General features: G+C 38.5%; 1 protein-coding gene across 1 annotated transcript in view; it reads left to right on the forward strand.

Moving 5' to 3' along the window:
* Positions 1-27,038, forward strand: part of ADAMTS3 (ADAM metallopeptidase with thrombospondin type 1 motif 3) — a 295,940-nt gene that overhangs the window by 195,516 nt on the left and 73,386 nt on the right. Inside the window, 1 exon segment of the mRNA XM_043969646.1 lies at positions 13,381-13,580. Within this exon segment, the coding sequence (XP_043825581.1) occupies positions 13,381-13,580 (200 nt within the window).

Genomic DNA, 27,038 nt, shown 5'->3' on the forward strand with positions numbered 1-27,038 from the left:
TAGCTGTATAAGTTGTTATTTGTCCTTTATTCTCAAAAAGGACCATGACATTGGGGTGATGTCTTGATTTGCACTGAATTGGATTATTTTAAGTGAGGGAGGGCTGTGCAAGGTCACCAACCTCACTCACCAACCTCCAGAGCCATTTGGGTACATTGGCATGGTATACATAAGGATGATTGTATATGGCCCCGGGTGCAGTGGGAGACCTCGGTCTTTTAAGCTAAGGGCATTCCCATTTCTCAGTTCACCTGAAGTAAGGTCCATTCTTTGATTGAGGCAAGATATGAAGAGCTAAAATTTGGGGTAGGTAAAGGCTATAAAAGTAGAGAAAGGAGAGAGTCAGATGTGACATGTGGAGGTAGAAAGGGAAAAATTGGCAACTGATACAATATTTGGCATGGGAGAGAGTTAGCAGAGACGTATAATGGCAAAATTAGGAATCTGGGTAACTGAAAAGATAGTGGTGCCTCTGGGAGAAGTTTTTTGGTTTGTTTTGGGGGTCTTTTTTGGAAGGGAATTAATCAGTTCAGTTTTAGATATACCAAGTTTAAAATGTTGCTGGTACATCCTATGTGAAATGTTCGATAGAAAATTAGAGATGTGGAATTGAAGCTGAGAGGGAATAGAGCTGGATTTATAGTTCTGGGAGTGTGGAGATGATAGTTAAACCCATGAGGCTGTAGTAGAGGGAGAATGGAAGAGAGCAGATTTGTCCGAACATAAAAAGTGAATGGCATGGCCTTTTATCAAAACAATTCTTAAGAAAGACAATTCTCATGACTGTGTGTAGGATGGACTGAAAAGGAGGGGAGAGGAAAGGCAAGAGAAGAGAAGAATTGAGAGGAGAGAAGAGAAAAGGAAAAAAAAGACTCCCATTAGAGAGAGTTTTGTCTTAGAAATATTGTATGGGGGAGAGGGGGCAGCTAGTTGGCACAGTGGATAAAGCACCAGCCCTGGATTCAGGAGGACCTGAGTTCAAATGCGGCCTCAGACATTTGACACTTACTAGCTGTGTGACCCTGGGCAAGTCACTTAACCCTCATTGCCCTGAAAAAAAAAGAAAGAAAAAAAGGAAATATTGAATGGGAAAATTAATGGAACTCAGTGATAAACTAGATAAAAGGGAAACAAATTGAAATCTGACCTTGGGAATCTGGCAGACAGCATTCTGTTAATGGTATTAAGACTAGGAAGAGTTGATACTTGGGAAAAACTACTCATTGAGCTTGTTTTAAGACTTCATTTTAGGATTATTTAGTCAGTGAGACATCCATCTGAAAGTGTCCTATAGGCAGAGACTAATGGAATTTAGAGGGCAAAAAAAATCAGTTTCCCTCCACCCCCAAGAAAGTAGTAATAGTAGGTGACTAAATGAGTTACCTAAGGCAATGTGAAGAAAACAAGATCAAATAGAGCATTCAGTGGGTACAGCTAAAAACTGGAGAGAATAGGAGCCAGGAAATGAGCCTACAGGGAGGAACCTAAGTTAGATAGAGTGCTGTGAAAACTAAGGCTGCAGGAGTACTATAGTATCGAAGGGAACAGAGGGTGTCTAAGATAACAGAACCAAAGATTTAGAGATAGAAGGGGCCTTAAAGATCATCTGTTGGAACCCTCTCCTTTTACAGGTGAAGAACCCGAGGCCTTGAGAGAGAGAAATAAATGTATATTTATTTATTTATTAGAAAGATTATATCTGGTTTGGAATGATCAGCTCTAGGAACCACATTTCAAGAAGCACCCAAAAAACCCCACAGGAGTATTTTCAGAGGATGGTGAAAAAAAACAAAACCAAAAATATCATTGGGAGAAACATTTGAAGTAACTGGGTATGTTTAGCCAAGTGGAGAAAATTATATCTATCTTCAAATATTTGTTTGAGTATTAAACTTGTTCTGTGTTTCTCCAGGGGATAGGGCTGCAAGTAATCACTTGAAGTTATAGTGATTCAGATTGAGGCTAAATTAAGGGAAGAGCTCCCTTACAATTAAATGGAACCATCTGAAAATGGAATCATTGGCCTCTAATGGAAGTCTTGAAGCATAAGCTAGATGACTATCTGGCAGAGATGTGGAGGGAATCCCTCCATTGGATGGAAGCTGGGACCAGATGACACCTAAGTTTTCTTCCTAGTCTAGATAACTAGTCAAGTCATGAATTGGTATAAGAATGGGGGGGGGGAGGCAAAGTAAGCTTTAATGGATTTATTTGGAACAAAAAGCATAGGTCAAAATAAGAGAAAATACTTCTTTTTTAGAAAATGAGGAGAGAAAATTATTTGACTCAGCGTAGGTGGGTGTAAGGTCATCGTAGGCAAAGTCTAGAGTTGGCAGATTGAGATGAATGAGATGGGAAGTATGGGTGACAGGGGGAATTAATGTAGAAAGCAAGGTTCTATAGCTTTCTCTGTAGATTAGGCACCCAGACCATGGCCAACATTTGCTCCTGACCCCACAACCCCATAGTCAACAAGAAAGAGTGGGAGAAACAGGTAGCAGGACCCATAACCCCCAGACCTATGCCCCAACACTGCTACCCTTGCCCACCGGACTATCACCTTACTCAGTATGCAGAACCACCAGGACCCTGAGACTCTGTGAGCATTCCAATCTACTTATACTCCTATGGAGCAAATTTCTACCACCCTTATTCCTTTGTAACTTCATCATTGTCTACCTTAGAAACCAACTTCTAATCCTTACCTCCCAACTTCTCATCTATAACAGTTAAAATTAAGGTCAACTGCGACACAAAGTTCTAAGCACGATCAATTTATTAGTAAAGTATAAAGTTACAACTAAATAGGATCTCAGCTTCTTCCGCAGCACTAAGACCCCAAATGAGGGGGACAGATCTCTTAGAATTTGGGGGAGTACAGAACAAAGAATGGGACTTTGTAGGTGGGGAACAAGTTAAAAGAACTTTTCATCATGAATACCAAAATCTATATGATTTATTATAAAGTCGAGGCATGGAGGACAACATGACTGGTTGGAAATTGGGAATGAGGGGCTAGCAACGCCCCGTCCTGTCTTCCTGTGACTAAGAAATGGTCATTGTTTAAACCGTCAAGGTTAGTGATAGAGGGACAGATTTCTTTGGATGGCAAGCAAGACATCCTTGACAAAAGAATAGAACTGGATTTCTAAGATTAACTCATTACTGGACAGCTGAATTCTGACTTAAGTTCAGAGACAAAGAACCATGACTTAGGCATGGACAAAATCAATCAACTGTGAACAGGATCAATAAAAATGAATACAGACTCAGCCCAATTATTTCACATCTCCATCCTTTTCTATACTTACCTTTCCCATGTACTACTCCAATTCTTCACAGCTGTGCCACCTGGAAATCTTGTTCCACAATGGACAGATGTCCTTTCATTCTGGATTTCTCTCTCTCATCCCCTCTTCCTGCTACTTTTGCCCACAGAGATTTCATTTCCCCCAGATGACATTGCATCCATGGCTATCCTATCTGTCACTGTATATACCTTCTCTAATTTTCCCTTCATGTTCTTAGAAGGGGAGTCAGAATGCTCCTTGTTCCTCACTGCCACTTCCAAATTTTCCTTTTACCACCATCACTCAGGACCTTTCCTGAGTTCAGAGTTCACTGTATGAAAATGTTTGCCCTAAACAGATTAAAGTAGCTTCTGCCTCCTGGTCATTCTCCTTTTCTCAAAGGAGCTCAGTATCTATCTCTTTGTCTTCTTTTTTCCCAAACTCTTGGCCTTATACTAGTGGATTTCAACGTACATGTGGATGATCCCTCCAACCTGATCCTTTACACCAGTAGTGTCAAATCCAAACAGAACCAGAAACTAAGCCATGTATGCATTTCCATGAATGATCAAAAAACAACAAAGGCAGCTACATGGCTCACTGTGCCTGGAGTAAGGAAAACCTGAGTCCAGATCTGGCCTTGGACACTAGCTGTGCGACCCTGGACAAGTCACTTAGCCTCTGCTTGCCTTCATCCACTGGAGAAGAAAATGGCAAAGCACTCCATTATCTTTGCCAAGAAAACCCCGAAAAAGGGTCATGAAGAGATGGGCATGACTGAAAGATTGAACAAAGTTCCCTAAAAGGTTCATATTGACTTAGAAAACCAAATTAACATCATTTATGCTTTATTTTATTGTTATTTATTTTGTTAAATCTTTCCTGATCACATTTTGATTTGGTTCTGTTGTGATCTGCCAAGCTGCCCAAGGGTCACACCTGTGGCTCCTTTGTACTATGGGACCTGAGCCACACAGCAATGTTCACACACTGGATCTAAACATTACTCACAAGTATTCATTCTCCTTTCCTGATCAAAAACTCTGATATTCCTCTTTCTTGGGAGTTAGCAAACCATGGTTATCATATGTCAGCACTTGCCTATCTTACCATCACTTTCTATCAACCAATCTCTTCCCATGTCTGATTCTTCCTAAACCCATTTATCTTCCTCAGGACTTCAACTCTATCATTATCCAATTCATTCTGCCTGCTAAGCTCAGACCTCTCCCTCCCTTATTCTATTGCTGCTCTGCCCTTGCCAAACCTAAACCCTAGATTGCTTTTACCATATCCCTCTTTTGAACTCATATGCTGCTAAGTGGAAGTCAAACAATGGACCTAACTGAGTTCACTACAAATTTATTTTATTTTACTTTATTCAACTGTGCTTTCTTTGGAGACAGTGAATCTTTTAAATCCTTCTTCAATGATTCCGTGTCTCATTTCTCATAGAAGTTTCTTCTTTTCTCTACAAATATCTCAAAGCCCCTCCCCAAACATCTCAGCTGAAGACCTTACCTCTTTCCTGGAAGAGTTGATGTCTTTCCCTATGAGCTTGTTCCTTTCCCTTTATCTTTTTCTCAAACCCTTTGTTATCATCCCTACTCTTACTTCAGCTGAAGCATAATATATTCTGCTCTAGCCTTTTACCTTTATTCTCTGTGTATCTCTCTGCTTCCAGTGTGGTTCTTGTAAACAACATATTGTAGGAGTCTGGTTTTTTGATCCCCTAGTTTTTCCTCTGATTCTGAGGTGACCCTTCTTGCCAAGGCCAAGTCTTCTTCATTGCCTTTGATCTCCTCCTATTTTCCTAGCAGAGTGACCCCTCAATGCTTCTCTCTTTATAAATTTCAATATCTTCCTACCTATGTTCTTATGTTCTCTTTCCCTACTATCTTCAGGAATGTCTTATCACTCTTCTTCTTCTTCTTCTTCTTCTTCTTCTTCTTCTTCTTCTTCTTCTTCTTCTTCTTCTTCTTCTTCTTCTTCTTCTTCTTCTTCTTCTTCTTCTTCTTCTTCTTCTTCTTCTTCTTCTTCTTCTTCTTCTTCTTCTTCTTCTTCTTCTTCTTCTTCTTCTTCTTCTTCTTCTTCTTCTTCTTCTTCTTCTTCTTCTTCTTCTTCTTCTTCTTCTTCTTCTTCTTCTTCTTCTTCTTCTTCTTCTTCTTCTTCTTCTTCTTCTTCTTCTTCTTCTTCTTCTTCGTTAAATGACTTGCCCAGGGTCACACAGCTAGTAAGTGTTAAGTGTCTGATTCTGGATTTGAACTCAGATCTTCATGAATCCAGGGCTGATGCTTTATCCACTGTGCCATCTAGCTTCCCCCCAATCCATTCATAAAAAAAATAAACTCACACCTTTTAATAGATTCTAGTATCTCCTGAAACTATAATCTTAAATTTCTGATTTCTTTCCAAACCAAATTCCTATGAAAAGCTATCTACATTCATTGTTTCCACTTCCCTTCTCCTATATTCCTCATCCCCTTGCAAGCATCCTCCCTCCAATGTTACCAGTGATTTCTTAATTGCTTACATTGATGGTCTTTTTTAGTCTTCATCCCTTCTTTTCTTCCTCCCTTCATTTGCTTCTGTTGACCAAATTCTCTTCCTAGCTCTCCTTTCCTCTCTGGATTTATATAACACTCCTGTTTCTTTGTTCTCCATCTACCTTCATAGGCATTCTTACTCAGTCCTGTTTCATCGTCATTAACTGTGGGTGTGCCCCCAAACCCTGGCCTGGTTCAATTTCTCCTTTCCTTCTTAACTCTGTTGGTGCTCTCCTCAAATTAGATGGGTTTGTTTTTTTCTATACAGGGGACTCCCATATTTATATTGCTAGCGTTAGTTTTTTCCTGCTGCAGTCCTGAATTACAGAATCATAGAATTTGGAAGTTGGAAGGGAAATAAGCAACAACGTATAGCAGGGGTCAGGAAATTTCACAGCATATGGGCCATATCTGGCCCATTTCCTGGTTTTGTATGGCACTCAATCTAAGAATATTTGTAATGTAAAAACTATTCTTAGCTTGCAGGCCATACAAAAACAGGCAGCATCCAGATTTGGCCAATAGGCCACTGGGTATTTTTGCCAACCCCTGGCCTAGAGCATCTGATGGTAGGAAGGAATCTCCACTAAAATATAACCAACAAGTAGTTGTTACACTCTTGTGCAACCTTTGCTTGAATACATTCAAGGAGGGAGAACTTACTACTTATCAAGGAAACCCAATCTATTCTGGGACAGGTTTGTTAGCAATTTTTTTCTAGCATAAAACTTAACTTTTTTCTCTTTGTAATGTATACCCATTGTTCCTGATTCTTCCTTCTGGAGACAAACAGAAGAAATCTAATCCAAGCTATCATAACCCTGAAATTATCTCCTTCCCCAAATCTCCATACTATATGGACTCAAGGCCCTTTTTCCATTTTGCTTCCCCTGTTCTGGACCTACTTTGTCTGCTGGGTCTATTGGTTTTCCCTAAGTCCTCATTCTTCTTGAACTCTCTGACCTATTTGGCATTGTTGACCATGGGTCCTTCTTAAGCTAGAATTGAATTCCACACTGCAGATGAGTCCTGTTAAAGGCCGGGTACAGCTCTCCCTTTGGAGAACACACATTTCAAAGTTTTTCATCTTACTCAATATTAATAGCAAGTAGATGGTTGAAAAAAAGCAACTCTCTCTCATTAAATCTTTCAAGCAATAAACAGTGGATATTAACAGCTGAAAAATGTAAGGGCTTTTTAAAAAATCACTTTAAAATTTTAACAGAATTTTTCACACGCATTTAATGCTGAATTTGAGTAACATTTTATTGCTTGTTGGGCCAGAGCAGAAGAGGAGACACCCAGAGGCAGTGACCCAGCTGAACATAAGGACTTTAACAGAAACGGATAATATACAAATGAAATCATTGATTTGGGAACAGTTTCCTACAGTTTTTAGTTCAAGTTAAAAGTGTAAGTAACATGACATCTGAATAGGTTCTAGCCAAAGAAGAAAAATAGAAGGAAAAAAACTCCACAGAAGCAGGTGTTGATGGAAGCAGGAATAAAATGATCCAGACACAATTATGAAATTATTATGGGGAACATGATAAAAAAGAGAATCGTAGCACCAAAAATAATAGAAGATTACTTGTATGGAGCCAAGACAGGGAATGGGCAGTGAGCAGTTGATTGGGGTTGGAGTTGGGGAAGGAATTCACAGATGACAAAGAGGAACAGAAAAGGTTAAGGGTAGTTTTCTAAAGGTTGGACTTAGCATTAACAAACCCTTACTACAGAAACATCAACTCCAAAGTATATCAAAACATTTTTACATGTAAAATAATGTAGTTTTTTCCAATAAAATTTTCATATGTCCAGTAAGGCAGTCATTGAAAATAGAAGCAAACACATTTATCTCAGAACCAGGACTGTAAGGGAAGAGAAGTTATGGAAAGTAGTATTCATTCAATGGTAATAGGTTAAAAAATGAAACAGTTACTTAAGCACAACTTCAGAATTGACATCATAAGTTGGCCAGAATAGTTTTCTTTGAACTATCATGATGGAATTTCCCAGTTGGTAAAGAATTCATCAGCTTTCTGCAAGAATATTTTATACCTTAGAAGAACAGTTAATTCTCATTGTGCTTTATTATATACCATCTGTGGTGATACAATTACCACATATTTTAATAGGTTATATTAATCATTTAAAATTAATTTTGCATTTTAATAAACCCAACATTTCTAGTAAAAGTATCTAATTCAAATAAAGTAACTATATTTTACCTCTTAGGTTGTTAACAGATGGACCTGATTTAACCAAACACCCACTTTTTAGTCTTGGTCCTTTGTAGCATAGTATATAATCTCTAAAGTCAGAGTACTTGGTTCCAAAAGGCAGCCTTGGATGTTGGCTACCTGTATGACCTCAAGAAAATCAATTAATTTCTGTAAGCCTCACTTCCTTTAAGACAACAAGCATTTATTCAGTATTTACTATCTGTCAGTCACTTCCCTAAGTGTCAGGAATATAAGTATAAGCAGAAAGATAGTCCCTGACCTCAAGGGGGAAGATAGTACCTAAAGGGAAACTAAAGGGTTGTAAGGGGAAAAGAGACATGGTGGAACAAGTCCAGAGAGGAATGGAGAGCTGGATTGTCAAGATACTTTTTTCCTAAAAATTCAGGTTCTGGAAGGAAATAACCAATCAGGTCCACCAGGGCAGAGGAAACTTCCAATAAGAGATGGTCAGGGGAATAGGGAATTTCTAGTAAGAGAAAGCTGCTATGGTATAGTGGGGAAAGTAATGAGAGTCAGAAGTATATCTCTAAAATGAAGTAATAGGATTACATGGCCAGGATCCCTTCCAGATATAGACCTATGGCCTCTCACTTTGATGGATCTATCATCTCATTGCTGTGGGTGCTCATGCCAATGGGTCAGATTACAATCTATCTCCATCTTTCAATCCTATGCAACATTTACTTCTAGCATCCTCCACAGGAATTCCATACAACATGCTAGGTATCTTCCTCTAGATCTCTTGTCTTTACCTTATCATGGTACATAGCATATCCTAAGCTCTTAATAAAATTTCCTTCCTTCCTTTTTTTTTCTCCTTCTTACTTTCCTTCCTTCCTTCTTTCCTTACTACTTTCCTTCCTTCCTATTTTCCTTCCTTTGTACTCTCCTTCCTTCCTTCCTTCCCTCCCCTGCATGGATATGGGTAGAATCTAAAGACTGATTATTCCTTGTTCTTGATTTATTACCAGTCTACTTCCTTTTCCAGTCCTGCATTTCTTTGATGACTTCCTTTATAACCATTCTCCTGTACAGATTGTTGTTGATGTTCTTATTGTAGCTTACTGACATTAATCATGAACCCCTCCATTGCCCTTTGGGTAGCCGTCAAAATTTAGTACCTTGGATTCTGTAGTATTTCATGATTCTCCACAATATACCAATATAAGAATTCTTTTGGTTAAAAACATGGGCCTTTTTTCCATTGAAATACTTGGGGGGCAGCTAGGTGGCCCAGTGGATAGAGCACTGGCCCTGGAGTCAGGAGTACCTGGGTTCAAATCCGGCCTCAGACACTTAACACTTACTAGCTGTGTGACCCTGGGCAAGTCACTTAACCCCAATTGCCTCACTAAAAAAAAAAAAAAAGAAAAGAAATACTTGGGAACATTAAAGGCACTGCACAATTTCCTGGTTATAGTCTAGCCTCCTCTCTTCTTCATATTGCATTCTAGTCTCAGTTTATTTTTCATCTGAAGTGCCTGAGTAATACCCTATATACTTCCGTTCGCCCATACCCCAAACAAAAGCCTTCCTTTATATAGCTAATAAGTATAGTCACAGAAAACAAATTCACACATTGACTATGACTGGAAAAATTATGTATATATATATATATATATAAATTCATACAATATATATATATATAGAGAGAGAGGGGGGGGTATATATTATTTTGGACCTCAATTTCATTTTCTCTACAACCTGCCAACATCAAGCTTATGGGGTCCCAACTGGTCATTGCATTGATAAGAGCTCTGATTTTTTTTATTTTTTAGAATTTTCTCCTTAACATTACTATTGTCATTGCATAAATAATTCTCTTGGATCAGCTGAGTTCATTATTCATCAATTCATATAAGTCTTCTCAGGTTTTCATGTTTTACAAATCAATATTAATTTACTTTACATACCTTAATAGTTGTGACAATGGACAACCCTGCTTTATCCCTGGTACTATTGGAAAGTCTTCTAGTGTTTTTCCATTACAGATAATGCCAGCTCTTGGTTTTAGCAAGATATCTGTTTAGACAAAGATACATTTATTTCTAATCCCTGAATGAGAATTGGCTCCAACTGTATCTCCCTTCTTCTCCCGAGCTTGGCAGATGAGCAGGCCCTGTCTGCTGCTATAGTCCTAATAGGAGCACTAGCTTCAGGTTTCTTGGGGGGCCTTTGGCTTATACCTATTGCCTAGCCCTGTTGCCCTGGGCAGTAGTGTACCAGGGTCTGGCTTTGCCTCTGCATCGACTCTGTAGGCTGGGAGAAGATTCCACTGGCTCCAGCTTCCATCCCATGGCCAAGTGCCCTGATGGCATCTTGCCAAATGTTTTGTGCAGAACTTGTCTGAATGGCAATGCTTACTGTTATCATCAACTGTTCACTTATTTAGATCCCCAGTAACTATTGATTCATTTTAACTGCAATGTCCCCAAGACAGGGAAGCGCATGACCTGATAAATAAAGCAGTTTCCCACTTTACTTAAAAAATAAGCCAAAATTATTTGTAGATATGTATGTGCCTGTGTTCACAGTAATCATTATACCTTATTGGTTTGATAGTAGCTTTAAGAATATTTCTATGCTAATATTTCTCAGACCTGTTCCTTTCTTTACTTAGGTCATGGTGGTGAGTATTTTGGCCTTCAATTTGTTATTGAAGGAGGTCTTCATTGATTGTTTCCTAGATCTCTTTAGAATATAGATAAAATTTGATTTTTGTTTATTTAATTTGTCCAAAGGCAGTCTTTATTTTGAGACATGAGAGGCTGTAACAGTGAGCACATGCTGTGACATCATATTCCTCCACTGAGAAGCAATAGAGAGTGGTATAATAATAAATAGTAGAATACATATAGCCACTTAAGATCTACAGAAGACTTTATGCCATCTCATTTGAGGCTCATAATAACTCAATGAGGTAGGTGCTATTATTATCTGTATTTTATAAATAACTAAACTGAGGCTGGCAGGAGTTCAGTAACTTGACAAGGATCACACAGCTGATAAGTTTCTGAGGCAAGATTTGAACCCAGGTCTTCCTGACCACAGGCCGAGTACTCTACCCACAATGCTACCTAGTTGTCTGGCTGGTAGAAAGAAAACTAATTTGGAATCTGAGGACTGAGCTTTGTGACTACTGTATTTGTTTCATAGAGCCTGTGCTACATTGACAAGTCTCTTCATATTTCTAGGTCTATTTTCTCCTCATTAAAATGAGTTGGTTGGACGAGATTATCATTAAGCTCTCTTCCAGCTTTAAGGCCAACAAGCTACACTAAAATGAGTAGATTGTACTGAAAGGAGCCAATTATGGCTAAAATTATTTCATGATGTGTCAAGGTTGCCTGCTATAAATAACAGTGTCAATATGGGCAAAGAGCTGGTAAACTGGAAGGCCATTTTTCTCCAAAATGTTTGACATTTTGCATTAGGAATCATATAAAAGGAAAATTGTATGGTATGAGGAAAATATGTACTTGGGGAGTCTTGGTGGAGAAAAGGCAACACTTGGAAGAAAAATTTTCCTTCTCATTTCCTAAGCTGTCTCATTCACAGAAAGGGGATTCTCCTCTCTTCCCAATCAGAATCCTTCCTTATTTTAGAAGAGATGGACAGTGATCCAAACCAAAGGTACTAGAGAGAACACAAAGAGCCATCGTTCTGAAGCCCTGATTCCATTCAGGCGGGCACAATCCTGTGATGACATTTCCAGTGTGTTTCCTTTGGATGTCATAGGTGACGGGTCTTCCAGGCAGAGCTATTTTTAGAAGGGGAATCTCATATATGAATTTCCCACTTGTATGCGAGGGATAACCATGTGCCACATTCTGAAGCCTGCAAAGAATTGAGGGGCAAATGTAAAACCCTTTGTAGCTACACTCTCTTGCCATTTGATGTGGCTGGAGGTGGGAGTTATTTGTGTGTGGCTGAACCACTGTGATTCCTCAGTGAAACCTGACTTTCCATATAATAAGCTAACAGGTGGGTTCAGGTCAAGATGAATTAGAATGCAGCTTTTAAATCTGAGTGGTCATATTCAGGTCTCATAACTATATTGGGAGTGGGCGTTTCCATAGATTTTCAGAGCTGGGGAAGGCTTCAGTGGGGTTTGAAATCCTGCCACTTCAAATCCTGTGTAGTTGGTTGGGGCTAGTCTACATTCATCTCGGCCAAGAGGCAATTTTAAAAACAAATTTTCCTCAACATTACTAAAACCCCAAAGGTGGAAAGGAAAATGCCCATTTATTAGTGTCACTAGACATTGATTCAAGTGACTTCCAGAGTCAGTAGAATATTAAATGTGACTCATTTAAGGCATGAGTTGGAATGAACTTTTATATGTGGCATCTTTAGGAAGTCAAGGTAGTTTATAATTATAATAGATTTCCATGTTAAAATATTTCACATGTGGTTGAAAACAGCTTAAGTTTTGATAATAATTGTAATCAATCAATCAATAAGCCTTTTATTAAAAGGCCTGGGAGCAGTTAGGTGGCACAGTGGATAGAGCACCGGCCCTGAATTCAGGAGGACCCGAGTTCAATTCTGACCTCAGACACTTGACACTTACTAGATGTGTGACCCTGGGCAAGTCACTTAACCCTCAATGCCGTGCAAAACAAACAAAAAAAACAAAACAAAAAAAGGCCTGGTATGTGATACTATGCTAGATAGAATATTATAGAATCTTGCCCTCATTAAGAATTTAAAATATACATTTAATTTTTCATTTGTCTTTGCCAAATATTATATGACATATTTATACATAAATATGTTTAAAATAAATATTATACTAACATACAAATATATAATAATATACAACTTGTCATTGTTATTAAATTTATAGTTAAGAGACCCAACATAGAGAAAAAAGCAGTATCTATTTATATCTTACTTTAGCTCTATCTATCATCTATCTATCAAATGTTTATGCATCCATACATCCATCTACCTATCTACATATCTATCTTTTGAATGTTCATCCATCCATCCATCCATCCATCCATGTATCCATCCATGTATCCATCCATTCATCCATCCATCCATCCATCCATCCATCCATCCATCCATCCATCCATCCATCCACCTGGTCTCCTTGTTCCTCCTAGGTAGAAAAGAGGAGAGAAAATATATGTTGCCTATCCCACTCTCAATAGCATGGGAGTTTTGACCTGCTCACTTTCTGACCTGAACTGGTTCAACCATCCTTAGGCAACCTGGTTTTTGAAGGAAGACTTTAGAAGCCAATATCAGTAAATTTAAATACTTGAGTTTCTTTTTGAAATTTTTCAATAGGACCTGAGTGGGAGGACCTTGATGACCTCAGTACCAGTTATGGCTACTTTGAACAACAGCTGAATGAGACAATGAGGCGACGAAGGCATGCGGGAGATGATGATCACAACATTGAGGTGCTTTTAGGAGTGGATGATTCCGTAGTCCGTTTCCATGGCAAAGAACATGTCCAAAACTACCTCCTCACCCTCATGAACATTGTGAGTACCCATTCCTTTCCAAGCTCATTCTGGATTTTGAGCTTCATCTTTGATCTCCACCCCATTGCTGACTGTGTCAATACTTGCCTTGGTGAAGGGATTATCTACCCACACCATTGAAGTTATGGACACTTGGAATCTTGAAGGAAGTGTGAAAATCTCTTGTTTAGACTCCCACAAAAGTTTTCTTTCTGAATTTAACCAAGAAAAAAAGGAAGGCTCACAAAATGTTCATAAAATGTTTTCCTCATTAGGTCTACATCATGCTTCATTTAAGCACAATTACTTCAGTTTATATATGTGTATATATATATATATATATATATATATATATATATATATATATATATATATATATATATATATATATATATATATGTGTGTATGTATGTATACACACATACCACACACATATACACATATATATTTATATGTATACAAATACACATATATACACACATATACACACACACATATATATATATATATGCATTCATTCACTAACTCATTCAACCTGCATTTATTAAGTGCTTACTGTGTACAAAGGCTGTGTTAAATAAAAATGAGAGCTCTTGCTTTCACAGATTTTATGATAGAGGGAAAGAGCATTTATGGAGAGACAGCTAAGTGGTACTGTAGATTGAGTGCCATATCTGTGGTCAGGAAGACCTGAGTTCAAATCTGGCCTCAGACACTTACTAGCTATATGACCCTCCATTTTTCCATTTACAAAATTGGGATAATAATAGCAGGATGAGGATAAAATAAGATAATATTTGTAAAATACTTTGCAAACCTTAAAGTACTTTATAAATGGTTATTAAATAATTATTATCATTATCATTATTATTGAAAATTAAAAGCAAGGGAAGGAGGGGAAGGGAAGGAGCATTTTTATATCGCACCTCCTATGTACCAGACATTTTACGTAGTGCTTTACAAATATTTTCGCATTTGATCCTCACAGCAACCCTGTGCGGTAGGTGCTGTTACTATATACATTTTACAGTTGAGGAAACTGAGGCTGATAAAATTAAGTGACTTTCCCAAGGTCAAATAGCTGGTGTCTCAGCCTAGATTTGAACTCAGGTCATCCTCACTCTAGGTCCAGTGCTCTAACCACTGTGCAAAGTTATTTCTAGGGGAAGGAAGGGCTTTGTAAAAGAGGGGATCAGGATAGATTTCTAGTAGGAGAAGTAGGAGAAATTAATGATTATGTAAAACAGAAAAAAGAGAGAAAATGCTTCCCAGGCATTAGGGATAGCCTGGGTAAAGGCATGGAGAGAGGAGATGAAAAATTATGTAGAAAGAACAAACAGCAAATTGGCCAGTTTCCCTGGTATGCATGGGGGAAGAGTGTAGGAGTTTTGTGCAGACTGTAGCCAAATTGTAGATGGCTTTAAAATTCAGGCAGGAATTTGTGTTTGGTCCAAGAGACAACAGGGAGTCACTTCAACCCACTGAGTTTATCTTTATTTAAATGTTATGCCAGAGGCAGTGGGTGCAGATGAGGTGCACACTGGATAAGATTCCTAGGTAACCCCTGAGGTGCTGCAGAAGTAATAACAGCTGGATAAAGCACTGGCCCTGGATTCAGGAGGACCTGAGTTCAAAACCAGGGTTAGACACTTGACACTTGCTAACTGTGTGACCCTGGGCAAGTCACTTAACCCTCATTGCCCCACAAAAAAACCAAAACATAACAAAAATAAGAATTAATAACAGCCATGAATTTCCTCGAGAAACAATAACTTAACTTTTCTGGGCCTCAGTTTCCTCATCCCTGAAATGAAGAGATTGGACTTTCAGATCCCTTCTGACTCGAACTCTATAATCCTGTGGTTGCTGTTCTCATACAAGTGGTTCAAACCCACCAACCTTCAAGCTTCAAAAGGTTGGCTGAGAAAAAATCCATCACTGACCTCGATTCTGACTCAGTATAGTGTAAAATGCATGATTCTTGCTCAGGATCATATAAATGAGAAAATTTATTTCTCTGAAGCCCTCATGCCTATTTGTTGGAGAATCCCCTTTCTCCATAACGTTGTTGTTTGGTCATTTTTCAGTCGTGTCTTTTTTTAAATGACCCCATTTGGAATTTTCTTGGCAAAGATATTGGAGTGGTTCACCATTTCCTTCTCTAGTTCATGTTACAGATGAGGAAACTGAGGCAAACAGGATTTAGTGACCTGCCCAGGGTCATGCAGCTAGTAAGTGTCTGAGGCTGGAAATGAACTCAGGAAAATGAGTCTTTCTGACTATAGACCCAGCACTTTATCCACTGTTCTACCTATTATTACTAAATGGTTTATTATAAAAAATTTAGCAAATTGTCAATCTCTTCAATAGTTCTATGTTGAATATACTCATCTCACATAGCCTCATTTGGCAACAGTGGAGGTATTTGTCAAGGACTCACCTATAATAGATTGCAAGCCAGGAAAAAAGACGGGATGAAGTAGGCTGGAGGGAGTGAGGTAAATGGCACCCATACTTTCTCATCAAATTACAACAGCATCTAGTCAACTAGTATTCATTAAGCACCTACTATGTGCCAGGCACTGAGCTAAGTACAGTGGCTACAAAGAAAGGCAAAAATCCATCCCTGCTTGCCCCCAACCTTGGATTCCATCTGGGATCTGTAACAATGCTGGTGTCAGCTGACATGGTTACAGCCAATAACATCTAGTGTGTTCTTAAAGCTTCAGGCAACACTTGGTGTTTTACCCACCATTCCCCATCTTCCCCCTGGCTCCCAGCCTTGTACTTAGTAGTGGTCTAGAAAAGGAAGTGTTTAAACCTCAAGGGAAGAGAGGAGAAAGAAACCAACATCGTCTCCCCTCCTTCCACCTCTTTGATTGGTCAAGACTCTGTCCTCTCAAGCAGTCTAATGCCCACCAAGAAAATGGGCTCAGACCTCACCACCTCTTCTCCTTCATGAGGCTTGGGCTACCCAGGGCAGTGAGAAATAGCTGCAGTCAAGTAGCTACTCCCAAGGAGAAAGGATTCCTCAGGACCCATATCATGATTTGCTCTCTTTAAATCCTTGTTATTTTTCTCTGGGCCCAGAGAAGGAATAACAATAATTCAAATGTTGGGGCCAGATAAAGTTAAAGTCCAAACTTTGGATAGTATCTGCATCATGGAAAAGCAGTGAATCATCATTGTATCAAACCGTCTGTTTGGAAGGATAAGGATTTGTAAGGGGAAGCCAAATATTATGATTTGATTACAATTGTTAGTGCTGAGAAAAAAAAAAATTAGCAAAGCCTTTCCTCTGAAACTGAATATACTTGTAGAAATTCAAACACATTTTCATTTACTTATGGGATACTGAAAGCTTTTGTACCCCAAATCCCTGATTCATCTTGACAACAAAAGTGCAAACAGTACTCTAATTTAATTTTCTAATTGTTCTTGCTCATTGTGGGAATTAGCTAGTATATTAACATGCATACCCATGCCCCCATGAATGGGTCACTTACTCTCTCTGCTGAGTTCCTGTGGAAATGATTTAAATGCAAGATTTCTTTTTCACTCATTTAGCTTCTGGGTTTTCTGTGTTGAGAACTAGCAGTCAATAAATCCAAAGGCATTGGTTGAGCATGCAGTATATGTTAAGCACTGTTAGGTTCTTTTACTGAACATTTCTTTGTCTTTGAAAGTCTGGACTCTTGGAGTGATCATGAAAAGATTATATATAATTAACAAGTAAGTATTTTTTTTTTTTTTGCGGGGCAATGGGTGTTAAGTGACTTGCCCAGGGTCACACAGCCAGTAAGTGTCAAGTGTCTGAGGCCGGATTTGAACCCAGGTCCTCCGGAATCCAGGGCTGGTGCCTTATCCACTTCGCCACCTAGCTGCCCCCATAAAATTTTCTTTCTCTTTTTTTTTTTTAGTGAGGCAATTGGGGTTAAGTGACTTGCCCAAGGTCACACAGCTAGTAAGTGTTAAGTGTCTGAGGCCAGATTTGAAGTCAGGTACTCCTGAATCCAGGGCCAGTGCTCTATCCACTGAGCCACCTAGCTGCCCCATGTATTTTTTATCTAACTTATTTCACTCCTCAACATGGGAAAGGAAATAACACCCTTCAAGTTTCACATCAGATGTTGATTTCTCAATGAAGCTTCCTTTATGGATTACTTAGTTGGAAATTGTCTTTGCTTCCTCTGAGTTCATCTAGCACTTGGTATATGTTTTATGCTTTCATTCAGTTATATTCTGCACGATCATTATTATGGATTTCTTAGAGAATTTTGTATTTATGTTGTGTTGTTTAAATTCTAAATTGTGGGTTTTAATCTGCCCCCACCCCTAGTCTTGGGGTGAAGCTGGCTAAAACCACTGATAAATTCAGCAAGAGTTTAGGCTTTTAAAGATTTATTAAAATATCTATTATAAGTTAGTGAAGAGAGAAAGATTGAGAACAGATTCCTAATAACATGGAAATCCTAGCTTAGATCTAATTTGGTATAGCCAGAGAGAAAGAAATAAATTTCCTTTCTTGGTAGCCCACATGAAATCTCTCACCACCACCAAGCCGGTGTTTGAATGACTAAGAGCCCCCCCCCCCCCAGTTCTCCATCTGCTGCCACACTCATTCCCCAGACAGAAAGCACTCTTCTTAGAGCGAGCATTCACTTCCTACTTCCTCTCTCCCTCCAACAGGAAACGGGGCTGACCACACACACACACACACACACACACACACACACACACACACACACACACACACACACACACACACATACACACACACACACACACACACAGCTCCAAGCTAATTGGCTGTTAGCTCTGATTGACAAGTCCCACAGGTGGTTCTATAGATGTAACTTTTGGACACTAAAGTCACATGGTCTCTAAATCACATGCTTTTTCCTCATGATGGAGCTTCCCTACAGCATCTCTCCAACAGGTGTGCCATTCCAATTCTCACAGTCCCCCCATGCTTCAATCGAAGAAACATCATTTCCTCACATGAAGCAATAACATTACAGATGCTTATGACTAACTTAGTAAAGGGAATGAAAAGAGAGGAAAAAGAAATTGAGCAACACATTGACAAAGCCTAAAGGGGACACTCCCCTATTAGCAGATCGCCATCACAAGCAGAAAAACTAAAGGGGGCACTCCCCTTTAGTAAGTAGATATTATAAATAGTGTATACGATATAGAAAAGGAAAACACGAAATGTCCATTTAAGTCTTTGGAAGTCTTTTCTCATATGATTCTTGGGATATCCTCTGGGTGTAGTTGTGGAATGGAAGTCTTTTCAGGTGTTGATATGTATTTGCTGGTAATCAGCCAAGAAAATTTCCTACAAAATTGAGCTTAACAAAACTTTAAATAGCTTTGCTAATAATCAAATCAAACATTGAGAGTTCTCAAAAACATGTTTAAGGAAATTCATAATCTTAGTTGTTACACATGAAACATTTAATAAAACCAAAAATTTAAATGTTCTCTAAAACTTAATATTACTACAGTCCCCCCTGTGGAGGATAAATTGAGAAGAAAATTGTGATATTAATTTAGAAAATAATTTTTATTTTTGTTTCATCACTTTTTGCATCATCTGCCTAATTATACGCATGCTATTATGAGAAATTAAAGAATATAATATAATTGGTAGCAGATGTCAAGGCCAAATCCAACATTGTATTTATCATGACACCTGAGATACTTATGGGGGTTACCATAATAGAACAGAGAAATGATGGAAGATGAGCATTCCCCCACTTGAGCAATATATACAGCCCATGCAGTATGCCAGGCTTAAAATAGGTGGATGGGATATATGTCCATGCCACCCAAAATATTGGAGGAAACTGAGTCAGGCTTAATCAGACGTATGGAATTGAGACATCCATGGCATCAGGCATATTGGAGGGGCAATAGAAGCCAGGTGTAAAATGAGGAGATGGGTGGGATGAAAATGCCCAGACATCTGCACAATATTGTGGGGAAATAGAACCAAAAGAAGACAACCTCACAACCTCAGCTCTTGCCAATGTCCATTCTTCCGGCCTTTCCCAAGGCAGTGCAGTACCTGAACTTCATACATGTCTCCCCTTCTGTGAGAGTTCAGTGCCTGCTCTTGTATGTGTTCCTCTCATGAATGGGGGTAATTAATGTCTTAAATGGTAAATTCCCATAATCTAAGTCTCATATGGATTTAAAATTGAGGATAATAATGATCGCAAAAAATGTGAAATTTGCTTTGACTCAATATAAATTACAATGTGCAATAATTCCAAATAATTTTTTTTGTAAAAATAGTATTTCTAGAATTAATTTACACTTGTCATGGTAATCAATTTACCAATGAAAATGCTTTATATAATTTGATCAAATAATCAGTTGGAAAAACAAACAGTTTAGAAGAACAAAATACACATGGAAGAATAAAAATGTTGAAATTAAATCTGGCTTAAAACACAATCATAAAAGAATGAAAATCTCCATAAAAATAAACTCATACTATTAATTTTAAAATGCAGATACAATTACATAAAAAGGAAACCATTATGTTATATTTGAACTGACATTATTTATCTGAGTGAATTTAGAGCATTTTTTATTTCAAAAGCTAAAATCTCCAGATCTCATATTAATATCTTGCTGTCTTCTTCTGCATTTTTGCAAAAGATGTCCCCATTTATAGCAATAGAAGCAGATTCTTGAAATATGATAATGATGATAAAGTTTCTCTTGTTTTTCTTCAACCCCTTTACTTTCTCTGTTGTTCCCTTCATAATACCACTGATTTACAAAGTTATTAGTTAAAGGTGAAAGCAGGTAAAGGTAAATCAAAATAGAAAATCCACAAAAATGAAGTGTTAACATGATCTTATTCCCCTTTGATTAAGCAAACTAAAGTTAGAGAAAAGCAGGAACTTAGCAGGTACTTAGGTACTTAGCAAGTAAAAGAAATCCAATTGAAAATTTAAAGGCATAGGCATATAAAATCAATGAAAATAGGAGAAACTTACAAACATAAATTTTCTTACTTCTTACCCAACTTGTTTTGCAAAGATCAAAAGATTGAGGGGTTCAGGTCCCTTTGTGGTCACCAAACCATGTTGTTTAAAATCTAAATTGTGGGTTCTAATCTGCCCCCACCCCCAGTCTTGGGGGGAAGCTAGTAAAATCACTGATATATTCAGCAAGAGTTTAGGCTTTTAAAGATTTATTAAAATACCTATTATAAGTTAGTGAAGAGAGAGAGAGTTTGAGAACAGATTCCTTATAACATGGAAATCCTAGCTTAGATTTAATTCAGTATAGCCAGAGAGAAAGAAATCAATTTCATTTCTTAGCAGCCCATGTGAAATCTCTCACCACCACCAAGCTGTTGATTGAACGACTAAGAGGGGCCCCCCATTCTCCATCTGCCACCACAGTTGTTCCCCAGACAAAAAGTGCTCTTCTCAGAGCGAGCATTTACTTCCTCCTTCCTCTCTCCCTCCAACAGGAAACAGGGCCGACCACACACAGAGCTCCAAGCTAATTGACTGGTAGCTCTGCTTGACAAGTCTCACAGGTGGTTCTATAGATGTAATTTGTGGATGCTAAAGTCACATGGTCACTAAATCACATGCCCAGAGCCTCTGAATCAGCTGAAACACCAGTGTCATCTGGAACTAAGCTCACAGTTTGGTGAGAGGCCTGAGCCCTTGGCAGGGGGTAGACTACAGGAGTCTATGCTGGTGCTGAGGTAGAACTTGGGTTTTTCACCCCTGCTGGGAACCAGGAGGTAGGTTTGCATAGCATTAGCCCAGGTAGGGGAGGGGCACAGGCTCTTTGGAGCTAACAACCACAACACACAAAGCTGGTTGATTAGCAAGTTGGCCTGGGGTCATCTACGGACCAGGAAACAGGCCAGGTGAGTGAAGAACCTGATCCTCCTTAAATCATACCACCTGGGACCTTCTGAAGCTTGAGATAGCACAGCCTGGAAACAGTGCCCCACTTTAAGGAGCTAAAAGTCAACCAAGGGGGAAAATTGTACAAAAAAATATTTATAGCAACTCTTTGTGGTGGCTAAGAATTGGGAATCAAGGGAATGTCCATCAATTGAGGAATGACTGAAGAAGCTGTGGTATATGATTGTGGTGGAATGGTCTTGTGCTATAGGAAATGACAAACAGGATGATTCCAGAAAAACCTGGAAAGACTCATGAACTGATCTATAGTGGAGTGAGCAGAGCTGGGAGGACATTTTGCATAGTGATGGCAGTATTGTTCGATGAGCAATTGTGAATGACTTAACTTCTCTCAGCAATACAACCCCAAGACAATCCCAAGGGACTAATGATGAAACTTACTATCCACCCTCATAGAAAGAACTGATAAAAAGAGCAATTGTGTATTATACATATATAACCTATATCAGATTGGTTGATGTCTTGTGGAGGGAGAAGGCAAGGGAAAGAGGGAGAAAAATTTGGAACTCTAAATCTTATGAAAATGAATGTTGAAAACTACCCTTACATGTAACTGGAAAATAAAATAAAATAAATGTTTGTTGAATTAATTTGATGTTTATAGACCTAAAGTGATTATGAGCACTGAACTTGGAAGACCTAAATTCAAATCCCATCTCACATACTCACTAGCTGTATGATCTCTGGCACATTGCTTAACCACATTAAGCCTCAGTTTCCTTCTCTGTAAAGTGGAGATAATAATAGAACCTAACTTATTGGGTTGCTGCAAGGATCAAGTAAGATAATTTTAAAGGTTATTATTATTATTATCAAAGTTATTATTACTCTTTACCAAAAATTAGAGATTTGTAGATTTGTAAGTAATATTAAAATAGCATTATATGCAGTAGGGAGCATGCAATGGAGCCATGAAGAATGGATTCAAACCCTAACTTTGACACAGAATGTCTGTATGAACTCAGACAAGAGACTTAACTTCTCAGTGTTCCAGGCAGATCTCTTAAACTTAAGTGGTCAAACAAGCCCTGATATGCAATGATAGAGGATACATCCTCATTCAGAATTCTCTGCCAGCTATCCACCTCCACAGAAAGAACTGATGGTGTCTGAATGCAGATTGAAACATACGGTTTTTTTTTAACTTTTATTTTTCTTGGGGTGAGGTGTTTTTGTCTATTTTCTTTCACAACATGACCAATATGGAAATATGTTTTGCATGACTGCACATGTATACCCTATATCAAATTGCTTGCCTTCTCAATGAGGGGGGAGGAGGGAAGGAGAGAATTTGGAACTCAAATTTTTTAAAAAATTAATGTTAACATTTATTTTACATGTAATTGGAAAAAACACAAAATATTAATTTAATAAAAAAGAGTTCTCTGCCAAAGAAATCACACATCTGGTTCAAAAAATTATAAGGTTGATTAATTTTTTAAAAATTGATGTTGGTTCTTTCTCTAGCAAGGTTTTCCAGGAAGCTTTGGATTCAAGTTCATCATAGACTTAGCCTTAGCAATGCAAAGGAATAGCACGTCTGTTTTCCAGTTTTGTAGATAAAGCTCCTACATTTGTCCTAGCCTCCCAGTACCTTTCTTGACACTGCAACACACATGGGGAATGTACAGTTTTATTATCGTGATTGCATCGGTTTAAAGTAGGGAGTCTTCAACCCTTTTGTTATTAACTTGAAACTGTACCATGTACTGTCACTACATCCTGGTAAAACCATGTTGGCGGATGGGCTAAACCAACCTGAGGGTAATGAACAGGCCTCAAACACATTGGTGATGTAGGGAGATGTCTACTCCAAGCATGTGAAGACTTCTTCTGGCAGAATGGGCAGATGAGAGCAGTTTGTTCCAATGGCCATGAAGGTAACTGAAGCAAATATTGTGAAGTGCTTAGAGCTTGGTCAGCCAATGCCCAGGTCAGCCACTGCATTCCAAGCCATTGCCACTTGTCTTGGCTTTTGTCCTGCTACTGGACTTTCGATGACTCTGGAAGAGAGAGTGACACTGATGACTTTGTGTGACTCTGCTTCACTGAAATCCAATTTACAGGGGCAGCCAGGTGGCGCAGTGGATAAAGTACCTGCCCTGGATTAGGGAGGACCTGAGTTCAAATCTGGCTTCAGACACTTGACACCTACTAGCTGTGTGACCCTGAGCAAGTCACTTAACCCTCATTACCCCACAAAAATGAAAAGAAAAGAAAAAAAAAGAAATCCAATTTACATGAAAGTCAAGGCATTACCCCATGATGTCATTGGTCCTCTTTGAAAGCAAAGGATGAACAACTGTACAGAACTTTGCAATGGCTATTTAAGTCCATGGAGACCTTTGCAGAAAAATAAGTACATGAATATGAAAATGCAGATGTAAAGATATTTTAAAACTAGTTCACAGTCTCCAAGTTACAGTCCCTCAGAAGCAAGATCTGAAGAACCAATCAGAAAAACTCCATTGTGCCCTTTTGAAATTAGTCAGACAAAACAGGTCATGTTGTCCTGCCAGGGAAATGTCCTGGGAGAAATTGTCCATTCTGGGAACAAACTTGGAAGGAGTTTTCATTTCAAGGAAAAAGCCCTTGGAGGAATATTTGATTTGATTTCACTTTTTTTTCTCTCGCTCACATCATTGGCAATCTCTTCCAATTTAAGGTCATCTGAAAATTGAATTAATGTTCTGTTTTCCCCCTTTTTCTGGATCTTTAATAAGGAGCCTGAGTTGAACCTTGGGCATCTCATAGGAAATCTACCCCTTGCCTACCGTGCTGCCCTGGATATTCAGCTACATCATGTTTGTTGAGACTGATTGGGGAGTGTCTTCTATATTCTTTACAGACCAGTAGTATGACTTGTTTTCAGCCCCGCTGTCTTTCCTTGACAGTTCAACCTGATTCTTTATTCTGGTTTCTTTTCTTTCAATCCTTTCTTCTCCGTTCAATATTTGTTCCTGTTTCAATACTTTCTTCCCTGGGACAAAATCCTTCCTCCATTCCATTCTTTGTCATTTTCAATTTGGAGATGAATTTCAATTTGTGAGTCATTTTCTAGTCTTGCTAATTTATTGAATATGACCTAAAGGCAAATTATAAAAAAGTACTTAATGGAGAATTTGTCTCCATATATGTTTTGTCCTCACACTCTCAAGACATAAGGTTGAACCATTACTGACTTTTTTAAAGTCCAGGACTTTTTGAGTAATGGCTGTCTTAGATTTTCTAACCTATGAAATGGCTTTGGTAATAATGATAATACATGATAATAGGATGTATGATAATGATAATATAATATGATGACATAAATTATAATGATATATCATATATGTAATATGATAATAACAACAGTAACAATATCTAGAATTTATATAGCACTTTAAAGTTCACAAAGCACTTTTTCAAATAGTATTGAATAGGGGGGCAGCTAGGTGGTGCAGTGGATAAAGCACTGGCCTTGGATTCAGGAGAACCTGAGTTCAAATTCGGCCTCAGACACTTGACACTTACTAGCTGTGTCACCCCGGGCAAGTCACTTAACCCTCATTGACCTGCAAAAAACCCCCCAAAACAAAAAACAACAAGAAAAAAATAAACAAATAGTATTGAATAACCCTGGGTGATAGATGCAATTATTACTCCCATTTTAGAGATGAGGAGACTGATGTAGACAGAGGTTAAGTGACTTGCCCAGGATCACACAGCCACTAAGCATCTGAAGTCAGATTTAAACTTGAATCTTCCTAACTCTAAATATAGGGCTTGATCTGCTTCATTACTTTCAAAAGGCAGCAGTTGTTGCCTATGGATTGTTAAGTGATGTTCAGACTATTTATTCTGGCATTTAAGATACTTCACATGGGGCAGCTAGGTAGCATAGTGGATGGAGCACTGGCCCTGGATTCAGGAGGACCTGAGTTCAGATCCGACCTCAGACACTTAACACTTGCTAGCTGTGTGACCCTGGGCAAGTGACTTAGCCCCAATTGCCCCACAAAAAAAAAGAAAGAAAAAAAAGATACTTCACAGAATGAGAACTCGAATTCTTTTGTCTGCCAATTCTCTATCATAACTGAACCAGAGGACTTACCATCTCCTATGAATATCCAGGGCTTTCCCTGCTTGGTGCCTTTGCTCATGTTAGTAAGCTTCTCCACCCATCAACTCCTTCATTCAAATGTCCTCTCCAGGGAACCAACTTGGAGAAGGAGCATGTAGCATTTGGCATTACTATTATGCTCTGATCCTGTATTGTTTTTTATTATTGGGCTTTTTATATGTGTCATTATTCCCTACTGGACTATTCCATTCAAATCAGGCTTGTTTTATTAAAAAGCTCTGGATGACTTTTAGTGCCCAATATCGTGTTCTGCTATAGTCAGCGCGTGTTAAGTGCTTATTGAATTGAATTGTCTTCTGAGGAACTGAACATAGGACCATAGATAGAGAGCTGCAGTGGTCTTTAGAGACATCTAGTCAAATTTCCACACTTTTTACTGAGGAGAAAATTGCAGGGAAGGAAAAGGGGAGAGAGGAAGGAAGGAAGGGAGGAAGGGAGGGAGGATGGAAGAAAGGAAGGGAGGGAGGATGGAAGGAAGGAAGGAAGGGAGGGAGGAAGGAAGGAAGGATGGGAGGAAGAAAGGAAGGAAGGGAAGGAGGGAGGAAGGATGGAAGGAGAGGAAGAAAGGAAGGAAGGGAGGGAGGAAGGAAGGGAAGAAGGAAGGAAGGAGGGAAGGAGGGAAAGAGGGAGGGAGGAAGGAAGGAAGGATGTGTTTGCCTTTTCTCTACTATTTACAATTTTTGTAAAGTTTTCTCAAGATGAATTTGCTAAAACATAAACAATCCAAATAAACAACTTGATGCAAATTATTGATATTAATTCTACTTTTGTATAATATATGGGTTCTTGAAATATAGGCTATTGCTCTTTGAAACTTTATTTTCAGAAATGGAAATACCTTTTATCTCTCTTCTTCTAATTAGATGGCCCTGAGAAACAATTACTCTTCCCCAGTTATATCTATATACATACCTTATTTTTTAACTACTAGCCCCATGACTCAATCTTTTCTTCTACTGAGCTTTTCTTGATGATGCTTTTAACATTTTAACAGATTCATCTTGAGGAAACTTTCTAAAATTGTAAATATTATGGAAAAATGCAAATCCATCCATCTATCTCCCTTCCTTCCTCCCTCCCTCCCTCCCTCCCTCCCTCCCTTCCTTCCTTCCCTTCTTTCTATCTTCCTTCCTTTTTTCTTCTTTTCATCTTTCCTTCCTCTTCCTTAAGTAATTGGAGGTATTTAAGTACCTGACTTTCAATTCCTGAATAGGTAGATAATGCCTGCAGGAAACAGATTTAATTACAGACAATTTATAAGGGATATTAGACCATATTTTCTTAAAGCCTTGAGGTCACAAGTCCTGAAAGCTCTATTCACACTGAAGAACCCCCCCCCAGTTAATTGAGATTTTATAGTTTCATATTATATTAACCTTAGATTAC

This window comes from Dromiciops gliroides, chromosome 6 (assembly GCF_019393635.1).
Source record: "Dromiciops gliroides isolate mDroGli1 chromosome 6, mDroGli1.pri, whole genome shotgun sequence".
NCBI classification, from domain to species: Eukaryota; Metazoa; Chordata; class Mammalia; order Microbiotheria; family Microbiotheriidae; genus Dromiciops; species Dromiciops gliroides.